Raw genomic sequence first — 21,335 nt, 5'->3', positions numbered from 1 at the left:
AGCCTGGGGTGGGGGGGTCCTTTCATTTCTACAGCCTGGTGCAAGGTACACGAGTGGGGGGAGGGAGGAGCAAGGGGGGAGGGATGGAGGGAGTGAGGGAAGGAGAGAGACAGAGAGAGAGAGGGTCTTTGCTGAGAAATACTCGGATATAAGTTTGGGGTGGATGTGACTCCCACCTCATTCTGGGCCTTCAGAGGCGGGGGAGAAGCTCCGCACAGCAGAGAGAGAAGATTGCGGACCCGGGATGGGGGCAGTCGGGGAGGGCGATGTGGAGGACCAGCCCTGCACCCAGGGGTGGTGGCGGAGGGGGGAGGGGTGGCACCCTCCCACCTGCCTGAATTTCCCAGGAAGGTCAGTCAGGCTCCTGAATGGTGGGTGCTGTAGACAGTGAGCCTCCGGGGGGGAGGGGTCCAGTCTGGGTGGAAATAGCCAGCCTGGAGCAGGGGCCTTGCGGGGCAGGAGAACAGAAGCCCTGGAACTGGTGGAAGTCTTGGGAGAGGTTTTGGACTCAAAGGGCCAGAGACCCTAATGAGCTTGGAGCCAGTTGGAGCCACGCTTTGAGGGGTGAAAGGCCCCTGTGGACATCTGGCCACATGTGCTTGGCCTGCACTCGGAGCCTCTTCCTGGAGGACTGGGGGCCTATGTGTAGCATCTGTGACTCTGCCCCATCCCCGCCCAGCCTTCTGGGAAAGCCCTCTGTAAGTCTCGTCAAGGGGACAGAGCCCAAGGGGGATTAAGAAGCCCTGGTTTCCTTTTCCACACTGTGCTGGCTGCCCGTTTGCTGTCAGATCCCTGCTCTGCCCTTCTGTGCCCGGCAGGCTGACCAGGGCATCACCAAGGTCCCTGCCCTCTGGCTTTTGACTGGGTCCAGCCAATGGGAGGCCAGGTGGGCGGGACAAGAGAGAAGTCGGGGTGTTTATTTCTCCAGCTCCTCCTCTGCTTCGGGCCTAGGGTCCCAGGGACTCCATCCTGCATGGCTGCAGCTCTTCAGGCGGCTTCTCTCCAGGCTCCAGAACATCATTTCCTCCCTGGGATGGTAACAGCTTCCCATTGCTCCTGGACTCCGGGTGCCTCAGTCTGCCTTGGTGCCCTTGACCCTGCCCACCCCTCTGTCCCCTCATCAACTTCATCAACTTCTCTTCATTTAACCTTTTGCATGTGCCTGCTGTGTCTTATATTAGATAAAATATAAGATATCCAGTTAAACTTGACTTTCAGACACATAATAAATCGTCCGTCAGTCGAAGTATGTCCCAAAAATTGCGTGGGATATACTTATGCTAAACAATTCCTTGCTGTTTATCTGGAATTCAAATTTAACTGGGTGTCCTGTATTTTTCTTTCTAAACCTGGCGATTCCACCTGCAGGGTCCCTGACTGATACACTAACATATCCCTCAGATCATGGGCATTTCCACCCACCCCTGACTAGAGGAATAGGTGGGTTTGAAGCTCTTACACTCTGCCCTGACAAGACGGAGCTGCATACAGGCTGCTTCTTTCTCCTATTGGTGCAGTGGGAGGCTTCCCTGGGGGCAGGAGCATAGTCTAAAGATGAGGAGACTGGCCCAGACATCTCCCCAGTTGCGTGGCATCAGCCCCTAAAATGCCCCCAGGGCCATGGGCAGAAACGGTCCCAGTCCCTGTTCCCAAGAGCAGGTCCTGGCCATCGGCAGAGACGTGGCCGAACTCTCAGCCTCAGCTTTGAGCTCACAGCAGAACCCCGAGGGGGTTGGCATCCAGGACAAGGACATTTGGAGAGAGAGGGCAGGGTGTCAGATGGACTTGGAATCTCTTAGACTCGCTCCTCTGCCACCAGTGGGAGAAGACGCGCTGCCTTTTCAGGGCTCCTGTGATTACATCAGACCCACCTGGCGATCTCCCACTTCTCAGTCCACTGATGCAGAACCTTAATCACACCTGCACAGGTGATGCAATCACGAGTGCGATGGCTCGTCCCGGGGACTGGGGAACCATGGAACCAGGTTAGAACTTGGTTCACCTCTGCCCCCCTTCCTCCTGGCCTTCAGAACTCCACACTCCCCTGGTCCTCCTTCCTCACTGCTGCCCCTGCTTGGTCTTCTTCGCCCCGTTCACCCACCAGCACCAGCGTTTTTAGGAACATCGGGATGCCCAGAGCACCTAGGGAGCTGGCAGAAGCCACCCCAGCTGGGGATTCAGCCCCTACTCAGGGAAGCTCGTGACCTGGAGTTTGGGGGCCTTGCCTCCAAGCTCAGTGGTGGAGTGACCTCCCAGGGTCAGGTAACCCCCAGGAGAGTTTGGGAAGTGCTAAGACTCCACTGTGAGGGGTCCACCGTGAGGGGGCAGCTCTGGCAGCTGGGGGTGCACGTGGGGTGGGTGACCCAGACAGAACTGGCTCTTTTTCCAGCTTGGCTGCAGAGCTTCAAGAGAGGGTCTGGCCTTAACCAGAAATGGCTGTGGACCCGAAAATGGCACAAATGCTGGATCCGGGAGTGGACTAACACCTGGCAGAGTAATAGCAATGATAGCAGCTTTTTTTGTGTTGGGGGCACTTACTGTGTGCCAGCTGCTAAGTGTATGTGTATATCAGCTAATTTAATCCCCACAACTACGTATGAGGTAGGTACTATGTTAACCCCCATTTCCCAGAGAAAGAAACCGAGGCTCAGCAAGGTCAGGAGACTTGCCAAGACCGGACAGCTCATGACTAGAGAAGAGTTGCTGAGGGATGTCACATCTGCCTTCACTGTCGTGCCGAAATGTGACATAAATCTGTGCTCAACATTCACAACGTGGTTATAATGGCACAAGACGTTCTGTGGGGAAGCAGTTGAACTAGGACTTAACGAGGGACACTATGAGGAGACATATTTGGACTCAGTGTAAGGAAGGGCAGATGTTCTGGCGGCCAGAGTGGCCCAGAGGTGGACACGGCTACCTTGGGAGGGAATGAGGTCCCTGTTGCTGGATATATGCAAGTGAAGAGGCTGTTTCCATTTTCTGAGGCCCTGGTAACAACAGATACTGTACTGAACATCCTACACATGTCATCTTTAAGTTCTCACTGCTCCATCACATAGGCACTGCTGTCGCCGATTTACAGAGGAGGAAACTGAAGCCCAACGAGATTAAGTGACTCAGTGATGGTTATGTAGATGGTTGGTGGGGGAGCCGTGACTCAAACCCAAAGCTGTGTATCTCCAAAGCTGTGCTTGTACCCACACAAGTATCAAACGCCTGCTGTGTGTCTGGTACTATTCTTCTAGACACTAAGACCCAGCAGGGACAATTTAGTCCCAATCCTTGCCCTGATGGAGATCAGATTCCAGTAGGGAGAGAGACAACCCAGAGTAATGAGACCAAAATAGACCTCAACGAGAATGAGGTGAGACCAAAGGTAAGCAGGAGTCAAGGGGGTTCAAGACGGTCAGGGGAGGCCACTCTGAGTGGTGCATCTGAGCTGAGATCGGAAAGGAAAGAAGAAAAAGTATTATGAAGAACTGGGAGAACGGTGCTCTAGGCAGAGGCAACCACGGGTGCAAAGGCTCTGAGTGGGGCAGGGGAAGAACAATGTGGGAAGAATGGCCAAGGTGGGGGCCAGATCACCGGGGGCCTGGTCATCCAGCGTTTAAACTTCATTAGTAGTTATTGGAGGGTTTTTAAGCAGTGGTGTGCTGCAACCAACTCATGTCTGCACATGAGAACCACTTGTTAAATCTTCAGGATTGTTGCGCGTTGTTAAACTATTTGTAGCTTGAAATCAGCCATGGTGGGAGTATTTACACCATGGAGATGGGCAGCAGGTGGGTAAACATTTATCTGCCTCACACTGGTTTTAGACAGGGAAGTGGGGAGAGTGGATCTGCGCCTGAAGGAGCGCCCTCTGGCTGCAGGGGGGAGAATGGCCTGCAGGGGACAGAGAAGCAGGATGCCCCCCCGCAGGGAAGGCCATTGCCTTGGTCCATGTTGGAGAGATGGGGGTTTGGACCAGGATGGGCCAGTGGATGGATCTGAGTGATTCTGAAGGCAGAACCAGGGGGCCTTGCTGAGGCGACCCCATTACGGGAGCTCAGAGCAGGGAGGTGACCTGCCCAACGTTACACGGCTGGAATATGGAAGAGGTACGATCGAGCCCAGGCCTGCCAGGCCCCTAAAGCCTTTCTGTTCCCTATACTTGAGTGTTTCCCTAAGTTGCCATGAAGATTCTTCCTGGGGAAGGTTATGGTCTAGGATGAAGAGGAAATCATTAATGATGTCCCTGGCTGCCCCCCAGCCCTGGCTCCCTGTGGTCAGAGCACCCCTTTCCCACACCTCTTCTCAGGAGGGCGGGTCCTCTGAGCTGCGGTTGGGGGTGGGGCGTGAAGGGAGCCAAGATGTCACCATCATAGACACTGGGAGGCCCAGCTCCCACTGGTGGACGCTGGGACCATGGCATCTGTCCTCCCTCCCAGGAGGGCCCGGCCCCAGGAGGGCTGCCCCGGCCCCAGGAGGGCTGCCCCAGAGATGGCCTCGGAGGGTCCCAAGACCTGCTTGGGCGATTCCCAGCTCTGGGATGCGGGACCTCCCCTGGGGCAGGGCAAGGACCAGGGCTGGAACCAGTCTAGGACCTCAGAGGAGGGGCTGCCACAGCACAGCTTCCCGGGCCCGGGGCTGCTCTGGTTTTTGCTGGGGTGGGAGGGAGGGGATGGGGATAGATCTGAGAGTCTAGTTCAGTGGGAGCGGGGGATCTAAGCAGCGCCAGGTCTTAGCGAGATGCCGGCAGAATCACTAGGCCCTGCTTGTCTGCCCGCATCTGCTCCCCACCCCCTCGCCCCGCACAGGCTTCACAAGCTCCCAGTCCCTTCCCTGAAGCCGCCGTTGGCACCAATCCCAGCAACAGGGCTCATCTGCTCCAGCCCCTCCCTCTGTCAAAACTCACTCTCAGAAAAGGGTCCTGTGCTGCGGGATGACTGTCACTGTGACCTTCTGCAGGAAGCGAGAAGGGAGGAACAGGAAACAAAACTAATCGAATACCTACCAGGTGTCAGGCAGAGCTGCTTGCTTTCCTCGAAGAGTTAAAATTACAGAAAGATTTCCCCTCATACTCTGTCCCTAAAACAAGGCTCTAAAAAGTTTATTCTTATCCCTCTAGACTTTCTTCTTTGTACACACACACACACAGGCTATTTTTTTTTAAAAATGAGATAATGTTACGTGTTCTATGTGGATTATTTCATTTAATCCTAGCTTGTTATTATCTCTACTTTGCATTTCAGGAAACTGACGCTCAGAGAGGTTATGTACTTTTCCTAAGGTCACACAGCTGGTAGAACTGCCTGGCCCCACAGCCTCACTCTTTGCATCCTGGGCATCAGCTATGGGTGCAGAAGGCCAGCCTTGTTCCTGCTGGGAGGCATTTGGGGCTGCAGAGCAGGTGGGGCTGGGATTCTGGGCAGAGGCCTGATCCGGCCTTCCCTTCTGCTGTGCTGTGAGACTCAAGCCCTGGGGTCAAATTCCAGCCCCACTGAGTCCTTGTTAATGCTTTTTAAAAGGGGATTCTATTGCCATTTAATTGTGGCTCTGCCCTTGAAGCAGACTCCCAGCTGTCTGTAACAGACAGCTTGGCCTTGGATTTCTCTCTCCCAAAGCCCAGGGGATAGAGGCTGCACTGGGAGGTCTGCGACCTGGGCCACTCACCAGCTGTGGAACCTCGGCAGTTCCTGCCTCTCTCGCCTTGGTCTCCTCTCTTCAAAGTTCCTTTCAGCCCCAAGGTAAGCCCATGACTCCACCCCTAGTCACTGCAGCTTGCCGGAGAGAGGAGGGGGAGGAAGAGGACGAACCAGAGCAGAGAGGAGGGCTCTGGGGCAGCTTAGTGGGTTTGGAAGGGAGTGGGAGTTTAAGAACAGGTTCTGGAATCCCTAGACCTGGGTCCAAGTCCCAGGGCAGGACCTATGCAGTTGTACAAGGCCCAGGCTCAGAAGATTCCCTACTTGGTTTTACATTCTGTCATTGCTGTCTTGAAATTCTTAACTTTCTGAGTAAGGAGCCCAGCATTTTCCTGTTACGCTGGGTCCCACAAATTGCACAGCCAGCCCTGCTACCGCTTGTGAGCCGTGTGCCCTTGGCAAGTGATTTCACCTCATCGATACTGAGTTTTCTTATCTGCAAAACGGAGCGATGCTTACACCCGCTGGGAGGATTGTTCTGAGAATTCACAGAGAGATGCCTGGTAAAGAGCCAGGCAGAAGTAAGTCCATAACCAGCGTCAAGCCCTGGTAATTGTGGCCATCTTTCTGTAGGGCTCTGTAGGGCCTGACAGGGAGAAGTATCTCCGGAGCCACAGTCTGTCTCCCAGCCTTGTCCACGGGCGGGGGGCACGTTTCAGGCCAAAAATAAAATCCTCACTGGGAAGCGAGTGGTGCCACCATGCCCACAGCAACCCCTGCCTGTGGCTATACTGGGTCAAGTGGTTTAGGGCCCTAAGTTCCTGGGAGATGAGGTGCTGTGGGGTTTGAGCCTGCGGAGAGATGAGGGTCTGGTGAGGCTGCTCCAGCACCTGCTTTCAGCCGGGAGAGGGTCAGTCACGTGACCTTCACAAATGAAGGCCTGACGCCCAGAGGCGCTGATGGCATCTCCCCAAGGGCCGCCTCCTTCACTCTATATCTTGGCTTGTAGGACCCCCAAGGTGTTGTCCCAGCACCTCAGCCTCCCAGATGTTTCTAGAGTCCCGACTTCCTGGATTCATAGCTCAGCAATTTCCCAACGGTGAGACCTTGGGCAAGTTACTCAACCTCTCTAGGCCTCAGTTTCCCCATCTGCGAAACACTGACAGGTTTGACCTCGTGGACGTGTCGTATTAAGTCAACCCCCGCATGAAAAGTGCTTACAAGTGTGCAGACAAACGTTAGCCACTGCAGCGGCTGGCCTGCCTGATTCCCCTCTGCGCCGAGCCCGACAGCAAGCTCCGAAATGCCAGTCTGACCACACCTCTCCTGCAGCCTCTCGTTGCCTTCAGGATAAAGACCAAACTCCTTGTTCTGGCTTCTCTGAGCCTCCATGCGGTGAGCCCCTGTTCAGGGGCCATTTCCCCTTCTAGAGTCCACAGCCTCAGGATTTGCTCTGGGAAACCTCCAGCCCCCAAGGCAGAGCCTATGATGTGACTGTCAGTCAAGCCAAGGGGCGGGCACATGACCCAGGCTCAGCCAGCTGGGCACCTTCTGTAAGGACTTTGATTATTATTATTTTTTTAAAAATAAATTTATTTATTTATTTATTTTTGGCTGCGTTGGGTCATCGTTGCGGTGCGCGGGCTTCTCATTGCTGTGGCTTCTCTTGTTTCGGAGCACGGGCTCTAGGCGTGCGGGCTTCAGTAGTTGTGGCGCATGGGCTTAGTTGCTCCGTGGCATGTGGGATTTTCCCGGACCAGGGCTCAAACCTGTGTCCCCTGCATTGGCAGGCGGATTCTTAACCACTGTGTCACCAGGGAAGTCCCAGGACTGTGATTCTTAAGGATGGAGAAGCTTATGGAAAGGGGTTGGGAGGGTTCATTTGGGAGGTTATCTCCCTGAGTTCCTGCTGCCTGGATCTCCAGGGCTGCCCTGGGCCCCGGTCCTCTCTGAGCCTGGGTTTTTAGCCTTTCTTCCGATTCTGTGCGATCTCTCACAGCCTTCCATTGATGCTTTGTCCAGAGTAGCCCTGTCAGTTTCTGTTGCAGGCATCCAGAGATGCTGGTGGATACACTCTGGCTCCAGACACACCCCAACTTTGACCTTCACCTTCTGCTTTTAAGTATCTGCCTGCGTTTCTCACAGTCCGTGCATGCTACTTCGTGCCTCTGAACCTTTGTCCCTGCTGTTCCTTCTGCCGGGAATGCCTTTCCCACCTTATTCTCCTCATTCATTCTTATCCCAAGAACCACCTCAGACATTGTCAACTCTGGGGGGACTTCCTCCAATCCTCCTCTGTACCACACCCCCGCCTCCAGGCTGGCTCTGACCCTCTGGGCAGCCCTAGGCCCTGGGCTTCTCTCCCTCAGCACCGGCATTCCCTCGTCTGAACCCAAGGCCAGATCCAGGCCCGCCCACCTCCATTTCTCGGTTGGCCACAACAAATGCTTTTGGGGCTCCAGAACCATGGGGGGTCATACAGGCAGCTCCCTTGGGACCTGCTCAGGGATTCCTCAGGCAACTAGGACCAAATCCATTGCCTGCTGATGAGGGGTCATGAGGGGAATTGCTGAGGAGTGGGAGATGGGGAATTGTCCCAGAATAACAATGAGCCCAACTCCTCCGGGTTGGCCATTGCTCCAGCCCCAGCCTTTGATCCAGAGCCTGTGCCAGCCTTTGTCATAGCCCCAGCCCCTGCCCCAGCTCAAGCCACAGACCTGACCTCACACCCCACCCTCGGCCCCAGGCCTGTCTCTGCCCCTGCACAGGCCCTTCCCTCCACCTCTGCCCTCACTGCAGACCCCCAGCATTCTTCCCAGTGAGACCCACCCAGGCTGCCCTCTGTAGAGGCCCTGCCTCTGATCGAATGGGGCTTTTGGTGGGGAAGGACTGGCCAGTTAATTGGGCGGTGAATGGAGCAGGTATACCAGAGGCAGGTGCTGCGCCCAACTCCCCTCAGTGGCACAAGACCTGCAGCTCCAACAGTAGGTAACAGAGCCGAGCCTTAGGCAGGGGCAGGGGCAGGACCAGGTTTAGGTCCTGAAGGTGCCTTCTGTTCTCCGCCTCCCCTGCCCTGGGCCAGACTTAGTCCTGAGCCATGGACAGGGCTGAACCCTCCATGGTTGCTGAGTGCCCCAGCTGGGGAAGTGCCCGAGCTATAGCTACCCAAAATCAGGTAAAAGGAGGCAAAAGGGGGAGTCCCAGGACAAGCCAGTAGGATTGGGGAAGCTTGCAAGGTTGGGGTATCAGTAAAGACCACCACAGATGACCATCCTTGAAAGAAAAGCAAAAACAGCCCAAGTCTCCCCTGAGGTCACCAACGCCTCTCCACCCCTTCTCCTTGGGAACTGAACCAGGGCGGCAGGGGTGGGGAGGGCCACAGGACCTCGGGGAATCAGGCCCTCCACTCCACCCACAGGTGGATCCTGCAATGGACACATCATGAGGACAGAAGCCAGCGCTGTGATGTCACAGCTGAGCTGCGGCTTTGTGCTCCTGGAGCTGTCGAGTGAGTCATCTGGGCCCCTTCCTCCTTCCCGTGCTCGTGTACCCGTGTCCGATGCTCAGGGCTGGACAGGTTGACGTGTAGCCCCACCCCTTCTCTCCCTGCTCCTCCCATGTGCCGGGGCTGGCCCAGCAGATGGCCAATGAACAGCACGCTTAGGGAGACTGTCTTCTTTTGGCCATAACTAGCAACCAGACTTAGGTGAGCGGCCCAGGAACTCTTTGCAAGGCTGTGTTGAAACTATCTGTCAACTAGGCCACCTTCCCAGCTTGACCGTGAGCTCATTCAAAGTGTCTATCCCGGTCTCCATTCTAGCTCTGTAAAAGCTCAGAGTACATGATGTCAGTTAAATGCATAAATGGCTGGAGGGACGGGTGGGTAGAGATAGATGACAAAGGTATCTCCTTCCTATGTGGGCTACTCTCTCACCCATCCCCAGCTCTGACCCTCGGAGTCTTTCCTGAATGCTCTTGGAAGCTAGCACCTGTTGGAAGTCCCAGGCATCTTGGCACCCGTGGAACTTGATTGTGATGGAGCTGTCCCAGTTATGGGGTGACAAAGGCAATAATGCCACTGCAGAATGACACATTTGGCTCCTCCAGAGCTGGGGGGCACAGCTCAAAGAACTCAGACTTTGAACTTAGTGAAACCGGAGTCGAAATCCAGCCCTGTTGTACATCCTCAAGCTGGTCACAGGGGCCTCTCTGAACCTCGGTTTCCTTTTCTATGATGTGGGAAGTAAACTGGCTTCTGAGGACCGTCAGGAGAATCAGAAGAGAAAGCTGCTGCCTTGACTGTTGCTGTGGCCATCCATCTTCTTCCTGCCTGGCCCACGTGGCTCTCATCCTCCAGCGTAGCCTGAGGTGGTGAGGGGCAATGCCGGCGGCCGTGGACACAGGCCAGGAGGCTGGCCTGAGCAATACCGGTGACAAGGACAGGGACCTGCAGGTGCTGTTCCAGGAACTCTGCCAACTCCAGGCAAAGTACGAGCTGTCCCAAGCCCCGCCGTGCCCCCTGCCTCAGCCCCAGGGCCACCTGCAGTGGGCTAAACAGCTGGAACTGAGCAAAAAATGCCTGAGGAGTCCAGGCCAGGAAATGAACGGGGAGGGGACTGAGGCCCGGGAGTAAGTCAGGAGGGGCAGCTGATTTGCAAGTGGTGAGGAGGTGGGGGGCTTGGCTCCCGCCCTTTGACCTCAGACCTTGGGCCAGTCCCAGGCGCTGTGCAAGCTGAGTCTCCCTCCACGAAGGCAGGGCTGTGGGTGACCATCCCTACACATCTGTCAGCTTGGCCCCTCTAAAATCACCCTGCAGGGTTGCTGCCGTGTCTCCAAGCAGACGCCCTGAATCCTTGCCCCTGGGTGACTCTTCAATTTCAGGCTGCCCACGAAAGCCTGAGTTAGATGCAAAAGGATGTATTGATATCTGTGAGTGATTTTATGGAGAAAAGTCCCAACCGGTCCATTGGATTCTCATAGGGCTTCCCAACCTCCCCACCATGGCTCACAGGGCCCCACGTGGTATTTGCCGGGAGAAGACAATTTTTTCCTGCATTTTCCAGGACTGTATGGATGAGAAAATGGGGCCTGAGAGGCAGAGTGGCTTGCCCTGGGGAAATCTGCAGTCACTCAGAGATACCCACCACAGCCCTTTCCTGCTCTGCCCTCTGCCCTTGACCACTGACCTTGAAGGCGCCCAGGGTGGGCAACCTGTTGGAGACGCATCTTGCTTGGTGATGCCCCCTGACGGCTGGGCAGCAGCACGTGGCTGTCGCCCCTGTGGGGGCTGCCGGGGCCCCGACCACAGACTGAGTGCTTATGATGTGCTGGGAGCCCCAGACCCGGTCCCCACCGGCCTGTGAGGGCGGGGTCTGCTTACCCCTGTTACGGACGGGCCAGCCAGGTACAGAGAGGCAAAGCCTGTGGCCGGATCACCGGCTACTGGGGGCTCAGGCCATCTGCCACCAGCTCAGCCTGCAGGAGGGGCTCCGTAGACCCCACGCCACAAAGGTCCGGCCTCGCTGGCCCCCAGGCCCCTTCCTCATGGCCTGACCACAGGCATCTATTTGACCTGTTTGTGGCTCAGTTTACTCAGCAGTGAAATGGGGGTAGAGAGACTCGAGTCAGTGGCCCACTGATGGGGTCAGTGACCAGCCCAGCCCGAATCCGTGCAGATCCACAGAGGCTGGCCTTTGCCAGGGGTCACGACCTGGAAGTCTCCAAACCGTGTTCTCACATCTGGCTCTCTCGCCGGCACTGAAATGTCTCTACAGACAGAGGAAGCTGAAGAGAGAGGTGGAGAAGCATAAGGTTTTTGAAGACTATCTGATCAAGGTCCTTGAGAAAATCCCCAAGGGTACGTATGTAGCTTCCTCAGCAGGCCTGTCCTCTCTGCAGCCACCTCCCAGCCTGGGAAGCTGGGCGTGTGTGAGCTCGCTGAGCCTTGAGCTCGCCTGCAGAACGGGGATCCACAGGCCGGTGCCACCGTGGTCGAGCCAGCCAGGGCGCCAGCCATGTGGCCTGCAGCAAGTCCTCAACGTCTCTGGCGGGAACAACAACGGTTCTGTGGACTGGCTCATCCTTTCCGAGCACGTAGCCCGGTGCCCGAGGTTTAGCTAGCACCCAGTAAGTGTCAGCTGTTATTATTATCTCATTTGTCTTTGATTTTGCTCTTAGGAACTAAAATTACACAGGCATCTGAAATGAGTTTTGTGTTCTGTTTTATCATGATTTGCACCAGAATCCACTGTTATCAGTGCTGAAAACTTGATAGGAAAGAGGAGGGGAGCCAAACATACATAATTTTATTATCGTCATTGTCTTTACATCACCAATAATAAAAGTAACTATTACTGTTTATGAAATATTCACTCTGTGCTAAGCTCTTTACTAAATCCTTTTACCCGCTTTAGGAGCTTCTGAGAACTGTGTTACCCAGGCTCAGGGAGGTCAAGGGACTTGCCCAAGTCGCCCAGACAGGAAGTGGTGGGGCTGGGTCTCAGACTGTGGTCTATCTGATTTCAGAGTCACTGTGCTAAGTGCTCTGGAGCTGCAGGAGCCCCAAGGACTCTGCCCTGGAGGTCAGGGAAGGCTTCATGGAGGAGGGGCCATTCATGGGGCTCAAATGTGTTCAGCAAAGGGGAACAGCGCCACAGGCAGAAGAACAGCACAGATGTAGGCTGGAGCCACGGCCCTGTGCAGTGGGTTTGGGGTTGAGTTCCAGTGTGCTGGAGCGCCGGGATCCGGCAGGGGTCGCTGGGAGATGTGACTGGAAGGTTGAACAGCACCAAAGAGCCTTGAGCACCAAGTCAAGGAGGGGCGCAGGCCTCCCGGTCAGGCACGGGGTTTGAAGCAGACCCAGCACCCAGTGCTGCTTCTAGAAGCCTCCTAGTTTGGGACCTTCCTAATTCAGCAATTCAACCCTGTTCAACCCATCCAGAATGAGCAACCAACAAAGCTGGGGATCCCGTCACTCGGGACAGCAACAATCCCTGTCCTCTTCCTGCAGGCTCCCCCAGTCGGCAGTTTCTCCTGGGGTGGCGGTGGGGGGGTTCTCCTGCCTCACTGGGCAGCCTTAATCCAGAATCCTTGTTCTCAGCCCGCGGTGGCCTTTCAAATGCTGATTCTTCTCTTGAAGAGGTGGGAGGTCAGTGATGGGGTGCTCTCAACTTTGGGGCTCCAGTGGACAGCAGAAGTCCCACCTACCTTACTAGCATCACTGCAGGGGGCAGGTGAGGGCTGGGCATTCTGTGCCCACCCATCCTGCCATGCACTGTCTCTGTAGGCTACAACCAAGGGGAGGAGCCGGAGGCGGCCCCGGTGGAGGCCATGGTGGAGGCCCCGGTGGAGGCCATAGTGGAGGCCCCGGTGGAGGCCACGGTGGAGGCCATGGTGGAGGCCATGGTGGAGCACTATGGGAAGCTCTTCACAGTCAAGCAGGACAACCAGAAGCGTCTGGAGGCCTTCTTCAAGATGAGCCAGGCCGTCCACCAAAGCCTGGAGGGAGTCTCTTAGAGGGAAGCCATAGGGCTCTTATCCTGGTAACAGCTGCCTGAAGCCTGGCCCATCCCCCTTGGCCCAGAGAACTGGGATGTAGGGACCCCCTTCCCTCTGCAACCTCAGAGAAGGCCTGGAGCAGGGGTGGGCTCCTGAGAGGGTCTGAGTGGGGCGGTCACTCCAGAGCCTTGTTCTGTACCCCTTTCCCTCCCTTTCTGCTGGGTTTCTCCTGAGGAAGACTCAGCTTATACTTAAAAGGTGTTCTTCGTGGTAGAAAACTCAGGAGTTCTAGATTCAGACAGACTGGGGTTCAAATTCCAACTCAGCCTCTGCCTAGCTGCATGACCCTGGGCACGTTTAGACCCTCTCTGAGCCTCAGTTTCCTCTTCTGTGACGTGGGGGCAATTCAACCTAGTTGGTAGGCTGTTGTGAGACACTGAACACAAACTGTCTCAGAGTTAAGTGCCCCAACAGGTCATCTCCCTCATAGTTGGTTAATCTTCTAATAAATTGAACTTCCACCCCAAGGGATGGGCATTCCATCCGGAAGAAACTGCCCTGGCAAAGGCATGGCATGATGAATTTTTGTGCTGCAGTTGGGACCTGGGGACATGGAGAAGACAGAGGACGGGGACATGGAGAGGAAGGGAACGGGGAAAGTGAGGCTGATGAGTCGGCTGATTCTTGCAAAGGACAGTGGCATGGCATTTGCAGCCAGTCTCTGCCCCCTAGTGGTAACACTGAAAACCTACACCATTTTGTACGTTGTTTTTCCTTCGTGGACGGGGCACTGTGAGAAGCACTTAACAAGCTTTATCTCATTTAAACCTCACCCCAGCACCCGGAGGTAGGTGCTTCTATTCCTAGAGCTGAGACTAGAGGAGGGGAGTTAGGTGAGTATGCAAGTAGAAGGTTGGATCCCAACTTTATTGAGAATTTTAATACTTTGTTCATCATGGATTTTTTTTTTTTTTTTTGCCTTAACTTTCATTTTTAAAAAACACTGCATTTGGGAATTCCCTGGTGGTCCAGTGGTTAGGACTCCGCGCTTTCCGCGCTTACACTTCAGGGGCATGGGTTCGATCCCTGGTTGGGGAACTAAGATCCCGCAAGCTGCGCAGTACGGGCAAAAACAAAAACAAACAAAAAAATTGCATTAAAATATCATTTATATTAATTCTGAGTTAAATGTTGCACCCTAGTCCCAGGCATGCTATTTTTCTCATTTTCAAAGTAAGAAAACTAGTCCTCAGAAAAGTGAGGACACATATATAACCTGTGTCCTCCAAACACATCTCCGCGGGGCCTGGCGTGGGAGTGCACACAGCACATCCTGTGCCCCGCAGGCCTGGGCCGCAGAGGCTGTCACAACCTTGCCCCCTGGTGTCCTCCCAGCAGTTCCTGCAGCCGGAAGGGCCCAGACAGGTGGTTCTGCTTACGGTGAGAAAAACGGGCTCCAGGAGCTGAGTTGGGATTCAAACCCTAGTGATCCTAGACAAACATTTTCCTGCATCTCCTGGTGCCTTAAAGGGCCCTGACCACCCAGAACTTTCCCCTCCTCCACCCCCATCATCGCTCAGACCCCCGAGCCGTGAGCTCCTCAGGACCAGGCCCAGGGCAGGTGCCCCGGGAGGTCAGCTGCACCGAATTGACCAGCCACCCTACCACAGAGCCTCAAGATCCGGCTGTGCCAGCTGCAGAAGAAGTGTCACCGCAAGCAGGAGCAGTGGCGGCAGTTGGAACATGGTGTCACCTACCAGAAAGACACAGGCAGCTGTGATGTGAATCAAGTCCACTGGCTGGGGTTGGGGGTCGGGCAGCGCAGGGGCCGGGGGCTGCTGTCTCCTCGATAATGATCGGCCCGCAACACACACACACACGCGCACACACACGCGCACCACTTACCCACTTACCTCTCTTTGGTGACTGTTAGCTTTCAAAGGGCTTCTCTAAGATGAGCCTGATGTCATGTGACAGGTGGGAGAACTGAGGCCACAGGTAGTTAAGGACCAGCTGGGATGCCCCCCGTACAGTCCCAGGGCCTGGCATCTGCACTCCTAAATATTGGTTGATTCTTACTCATATCTAGTCACAGATGAGAAGAATGCAGCTTGGAAAGAGTAAGTCAGGGCTGAAGTCCGGGGCCAGGATTTCTGGGTTTAATCCCTTGAGCTCCTCCTTCCTGGCCTGGAGAATGTGGACTAGTTACTCTCCGGACCCCCGGGTCCTCCGCATACCAGAGCCTGTGCCCTTCTGGCCTTGGGGGCTGCCTGGAGGACACAGGGGAGCAAGGCTGGGGCACAGGGCTGTGCCAGGCCACTCCACCTGGGCAGGGTGCAGTCAGCAAATGTGGGACCTTCTCCGGCCCTTGTGGGATCCTAGTTTGGAAGACATGAGGGTTGGGGTCTGTGGGCTGCTGACTTCCAACCAAGGAGCTTTGAGGGGGAACTGGATTGGCCACAGTTTATAAAGTCTGTTATGGGTCTTTCTCTTGAAGGTGAGAAGTAAGGTTGCTGATCACAACCCTGAAGGCCTGAAGTCCACAACTCTGGAGCTTCCCAGAGTGAGGAGCCCTGGGTTCCCCCATGTCCCCTCCTGGCCCCTGCCCTGGGTGTGGACCACAGATGTGCCCAGCTGGGAGGACCCTCTTGCAAGTTAGTCGGTCCAGTGTCCCTCTTTGCAGAGGCAAATGCTCTGGCCCCGAGGTGGGGGGGGACTCATCCAAGCCCCTTTGGTTGTGGAGCCCAGACCAGCAGGAGGAGGTGGCTCCTGGCTTCAGGACACTTCTCCGGCCTCAGTGAGCTGGGGACAGGGGGCAGGGAATTCTGGGAGGGGCCCGAGCCTGCAGAACCAACTGCTCAACTGCATGCAAACGGCCATCCACAGCACGGCCCAGCAGCGCTGCGCCTCTGCCCACGGCGTGCCCAAGGGCGCGGGTCTCTTCTCCAAGCTCGACCTCATCCGGGTGAGGACTCTCATGCCCAGGCTGGCCTCCGACTTGAGCCTGCCCTCGGCCTCGCCTCATGGGGCATGGGTGGTGAGCTGCCCTATCAGGCCCTCCCTCCATGGCTGCATGGCTCCTGCACGGGTGCGGTAGGGTCTCAGGGTCTCTTTTAGGCTCTCGGCAAACTTGTAATGAACGCTCATTGGCGCAGGGTCAGAGGGTTGTAAAGGAGCTCCTGCCTTGCCTGGTCTTAATGTGGAGCCCCACCCCGGCACATCACACACACACACACACACACACACACACGGGGTACACACTCATACAGATACTCATATGGGCTCTCCTCGCACCCTGCAATATACACGAAACATACACTGACACACCTGCAAACACACCAAGGAGCACACAGATGTAGTCACGTTTACACGGGGAGGCACATTTCAGTGACCGAGGGAGACTCTGTGCAGGGTCCTCATTTTAAACTTCAGACTCTCGTCAAGTCCACTGAGATTTCCCTTCTCAGTGGGAGGGTCCCCACCAGGACCAAACTCCCACCAGTCATAATGCTGATGCTGCAGTAACGGAGGTCATGTGATCAGATTGGCTTCCACCCACAGCACCATATCTTGTTTTCTTTTTAATAATAGCTTTATTGAGATATAATTCTAGTACCCTAAGATTTACCCTTTTAAAGTGCACACTTCAGTGTTTTCAGTACAGTTTCAGAATTTCACAACTATCATTAGTATCTATTTCCTGAATCTCTTCATCACTTCCCCAAAATACATTTTGTATCTGGCTTCTTTCACTTTGCACGATGTCTTCAAGTTTCATCCACGTGGTAGCACAAATCATTCCTTTTTATGGCTGAATAATATTTCGCTGCATGGAGAGACCACATTTTGTTTATCTATCCATTAGTTGATGGACATTTGGGTTGTTTTCATTTGGGGGCTATTATGAATAATGCTGCTATGAACATACATGCCCATGTTCTTGCATAGACATATCTTTTCAGTTATCTTGGGTATATACTTAGGAGTGGAATTTCTGAGTCTTGTGGTAACTCACGAGATAACTAAGCGAGGAACTGCTGAACTGTTTTCCAAAGTGGCTGTGTAATTTTACAATCCTATGATCAAAATATGAGGATTCCAGTTTCTCCATATCCTTGTTAACACTTGGTGGTCTGTCTTTTATAATTTAGCCATCCTAATGGGTGTGAAGTGGTATCTCATTGTGGTTTTGATTTGCATTTCCCTGATCATTAATAATGTTGAACATTCTTTCACGTGTTTATTGGCCATTTGTATATCTTCTTTGGAGAAATGTCTATTCAGATCCTTTGCCCACCTTTTAACTGGATTGTTTGTCTTTTTGTTGCTGAGTTGTAAATATTCTTTGTATATTCTGGATAAAAGTTCCTTATCAAATATATGATTTGAAAATATTTTCTCTCACCCTATGGGTTGTCTTTTCACTTTGATGGTGTCCTTTAAAGCACAAAGATTTCAATTTTGATGAAACCCGATTTATATATTTTTATTTTAGTTGCTTGTGCTTTAGGCATCATATCTAAGAAACTATTGCCTAATCCAGGGTCATGAAGATTTACACCTAAGTTTTCTTGTAAGAAGTTTATAGTTTTAGCTCCAGTATTTAGGTTTATGATGCATTTTTAGTTAATTTTTGTATATGGTATGGGATAGGGGTCCACTTTCATTATTTTGCATAAGGATATTCAGTTGTCCCGATACCATTTGCTAAAAAAACTGCTCTCTCCTCATTGAATTGTCTCCTCATTCTTGTCAAAAATCAATTGGTTGTAAATGTGAAGGTTTATTCCTGGACTCTCAATCCTATTCCATTGGTCCTTACGTCTGTCCTTAGCACCGACCGTCTGGATCACTGCAGCTTTGCAGTAAGTTTTGTAATTGGGAAGTGACTGCTCCAGCCTTACTTTTCCTTTTTGAGGTTGTTTGACTCTTGTAACTGCATGTCTTGCATCGTGCGTGGAAGTTCCGTGTCTGGGTGGGTTTCAGGTCTGGTGTGACCCAAGGCTCAGTGGCACCACCAGGACCCATCCTTTCCACCCTCCCTTGTCTGCCAGCTTCAGCATTGGTTTCATCGTAAGTCATAGCTTGCTTTTCTCTTTCGAGGCAAGTTCAGTGGAGTTGTTTGAACTCAGGATTCTTAGCGCCTCTGGGACACTGGCGGCGAGTCCCATGGCCAATGTTGTCTAGCAGCAAGAGTCCACAGTGAGCGAGCCTGCGTCTTAGTTGAGAAGAACTCAGGAGAATTTCACAGGCAGTATCAGGGCCTCTCTGCTCCATGGCACAGCTCTTGGGGCACCATTCACAGTGAAGGCTGCATAACTGGCATCCCCTGGGGCATTGATCCTTCACATCATGATGTGAATGAGCATTTAAGTAAGGGCACATTTGCCCTACAGTCACAGAGTATTAATTTCATCTTCTTCCCAAGATAAAGGAAGAAATTACCCAGTGATGTCAGGGCGTCCCAAAGATCTCCCTCAGCAATCACTCAGTCAAGACTCAGAGTCACCCACATGCGCTCGGCATGGTACTAGGGAAAGAGAGGTGGAGGGAGATAAAGGTCACCTGGCCCTTAAGAAATGAGTGCCCCTCAGAGAGGGAGGCTGGGGGCAGTCAGGGTGGGCTTCTTGGAGGAAGCAGTGAGAAGAGGCAGGCAACCACATTCAGGAAGCCGCACAAGGACGTGGGCTCTGAGCCATCCAGCTCTGCCACTGCTGGGCTGTGTCACTTCAGACAAGTCACTTAACCTCTCTGAGCCTCAGTTTGCTCATTTGCCAATTGGCATTGATACCACATCTTTGGCAGGGCCCTTGTGAATACTAAAGGAGACGCAGGTCAACCTTGATGTTGCTTTGGTCCCTGGGAAGTGGTGTCCAGGGGCCAGAGTACAGTCAAGTGAGAGAGATTTCTTTTTTCTCCCAGGAATTTATGTTGGACAAAATGGAGACTGTGAGATTCATCTCACTGCTCACGGGACCCAGAGTGTGCTGGACAGCAGACAACCCCAAGGACCGGGGCCTCAGAAGTTACCCCAGACCATTCAGGAAACATTCAAAGAGTCAAGATTCGATCCCCAGGACCCCCTTTCCTAGCACCCAGACTTCAGAGTGCTCCAGCCTGTACTGACACAGCCCAGGGCCACCAGCCCTGCCAGCATCACGACCATCTCCTTACCTGCTTGGCCTCCTTTTTCCACCACCAGCGCTCCTGAGTGGGTGGGCGCTAGGGGAGGCGGGGCTCAGCGAGAGGCGGGGCAGCTAGGGCCAGGTGGGGTTGATGGGGCGCTGTTCCCTGCATTGGGGGATTGGCAGGGATCGAGGTGAGGCCTGCCTGGGACGGTGGGCGAGACAGAGGGAGGTTCCCGAGACAGAGGCAGCAGCCTGGTGGGAAGTCCCAGGTTGGAGACCTGCACCCAGAAGCTGGGGATGCATTTCTCGCTGTCATTGGTGGGTCTGTCTGGGGCCAAGGAGCTTGAATGGATGCCCAACTATTGGGAACGCTGCAGTCATAGGAACTCTCACAAGGAGCCACCGTGAGCCACAGGATGCGTGGGAGCTGGCCTGGCCCACAGCAGACCGGGGGTACTCAGTCTGTAGGAAGACATCTCATCACTGGTTCCCAGAAGCTGGATACCAGTTTGGTGCCTTCTGCCCACCTGAGGGTCCCTGAGCTGCCTGGAATGAGTGCTACTCTCAGGGGGACCGGGGACAGGGCAAAGCCCCTCTCTGGGCTGGTTTTCCCACGTGTGAAATCGGGTGCGAGGATGTCTAAGGGAATCCCCTCTCCAGTCTGACGTTCTTAGGTCAAGGTTGGAAAGGCCCCTGCGTGGATGGCACTGGCTTGGTGTTATTGAGCCACGGAGGTGAAATCATCCTGGCGGCCACCGCAGCCCCGAAAAGGATTCACTTCTGTGGGTCTGCTGATGTTAACTGATTTAGGTTAACTTTGAAAGTTCGGAGCAACTGATTTGCAGCAAATGGTGGGGCATCAGCAAATTACCTTTCAAAGGGGAGTTTCAGAAAAGATGCTGCTATTCCTTCAACAAGCACCGAGGGTCTGCTGTTTTCCAGGTGCTGTTGGGAGAGGGGACGGGAGGCTCGGAGGGAGGGGGTGGGAGGCTGAGTAGGACCTGGCCACTGAAATATTTAGGGAAGCTAAATATAAGAAAGAAGGTTATGTCGGGTCAGGTCTTAAGAGCAGTTTTCTTAAAAGGCCGGGGGGAGCTGCAGAGAAAACATCCTTTCGAGTTTCTGACTCTCAGGCCTTTGGGGCAAAGAGAGCATCCCAGGTAGGGCTTGAGTCGGATTTCAGAAGGGAGAGGTTGGGGGAGGGCTGAAGAAACTGAAGGAAACACAGGGTAGGGCTTCCAGTTTGGCTGGAGCACAAAGAACCCGACAGGCAGTCTGAGATGGTGGGCTGGGGAGCCACCGTGGGGTCGCAAAGGCCAGGCTACGAGGTTTGGAGGCCATACCTGGGGGTGTCTTAGACCATTCTGGCTGCCATAGCAAAATACCATACACCAGGTGGCTTAAACAACAGACGTTTATTTCTCATAGTTCTGGAGGCTGGAAGTGGAAGATGATGGCATTGGCAGGTTTGGTGTCTGGTGAGAGCCCACTTCCTGGTTCAGGTGGTGGAAGGGGTGATGGAGCTCCCGGGGTCCCTTTCATAAGGACACAAATCCCATTCATGAGGGCTCCACCCTCATGACCTAATCGCCTCCCAAAGGCCCCACCTCCTAACACCATCACACTGGGGTTAGGATTTCAACATAGGAATTTAGGGAGCAGGAACATTCAGTGCATGGCAGGGAGCATCTCGCGTCCGTACCTCTCCACCCAACATCCACTTTCCAAAGAGATCTGAAGTATCTCATTAGTCTCCCTGTAATGTGGGCACATGTTAGGCCAACAATTCTTAGATTTGAACATCCCTCAGGAGGGCTTGTTACAATGGAGTGTGGGTCTACCCGCAGAGCTTCTCATCCAGCAGGCCTAGGGTGGCCAGGCCTTAGAATCTGCATTTCTGACAAGTTCCCAGGTGATGCTGCCGCTGCTGGTCCCAGGCCCACACTTTGAGAACTGCTGCTTGGGAGTAATGGCAAATCCCAAACGCCTAAGCTGGGCTCTGCTTCACCTGGAGTACCAACTCCCCCTGCCCGGATCTGCACAATGGGGCAAGCGTCATGGGGACCTGGCATCCTGGGAGGGC

The 21,335-nt window shown here is 54.1% G+C and overlaps 1 protein-coding gene and 1 pseudogene across 2 annotated transcripts in view; both read left to right on the top strand.

Annotated features, from left to right (window-relative positions):
• LOC309625277 (regulatory factor X-associated protein pseudogene) overlaps nt 1-21,335 on the top strand; it is a 228,078-nt pseudogene that overhangs the window by 180,436 nt on the left and 26,307 nt on the right. The gene's annotated exons all lie outside the window — the stretch shown is intronic.
• On the top strand, nt 8,548-19,390 carry CCDC197 (coiled-coil domain containing 197). Its single transcript, XM_082388233.1, is given in 7 exon segments — nt 8,548-10,115; nt 11,402-11,742; nt 12,913-13,130; nt 13,133-13,168; nt 14,795-14,971; nt 15,793-16,089; nt 19,047-19,390. Coding segments are annotated over 7 exon segments (1,380 nt in total). The 5' UTR covers nt 8,548-10,008; the 3' UTR covers nt 19,251-19,390.

The sequence above is a fragment of the Balaenoptera borealis genome, assembly GCF_965194805.1.
Source record: "Balaenoptera borealis genome assembly, chromosome: 3".
In the NCBI taxonomy this organism is placed as follows: domain Eukaryota; kingdom Metazoa; phylum Chordata; class Mammalia; order Artiodactyla; family Balaenopteridae; genus Balaenoptera; species Balaenoptera borealis.
The sequence above is the reverse complement of the archived record's forward strand: the minus strand, read 5'-3'. Positions and strand labels throughout refer to the sequence as shown.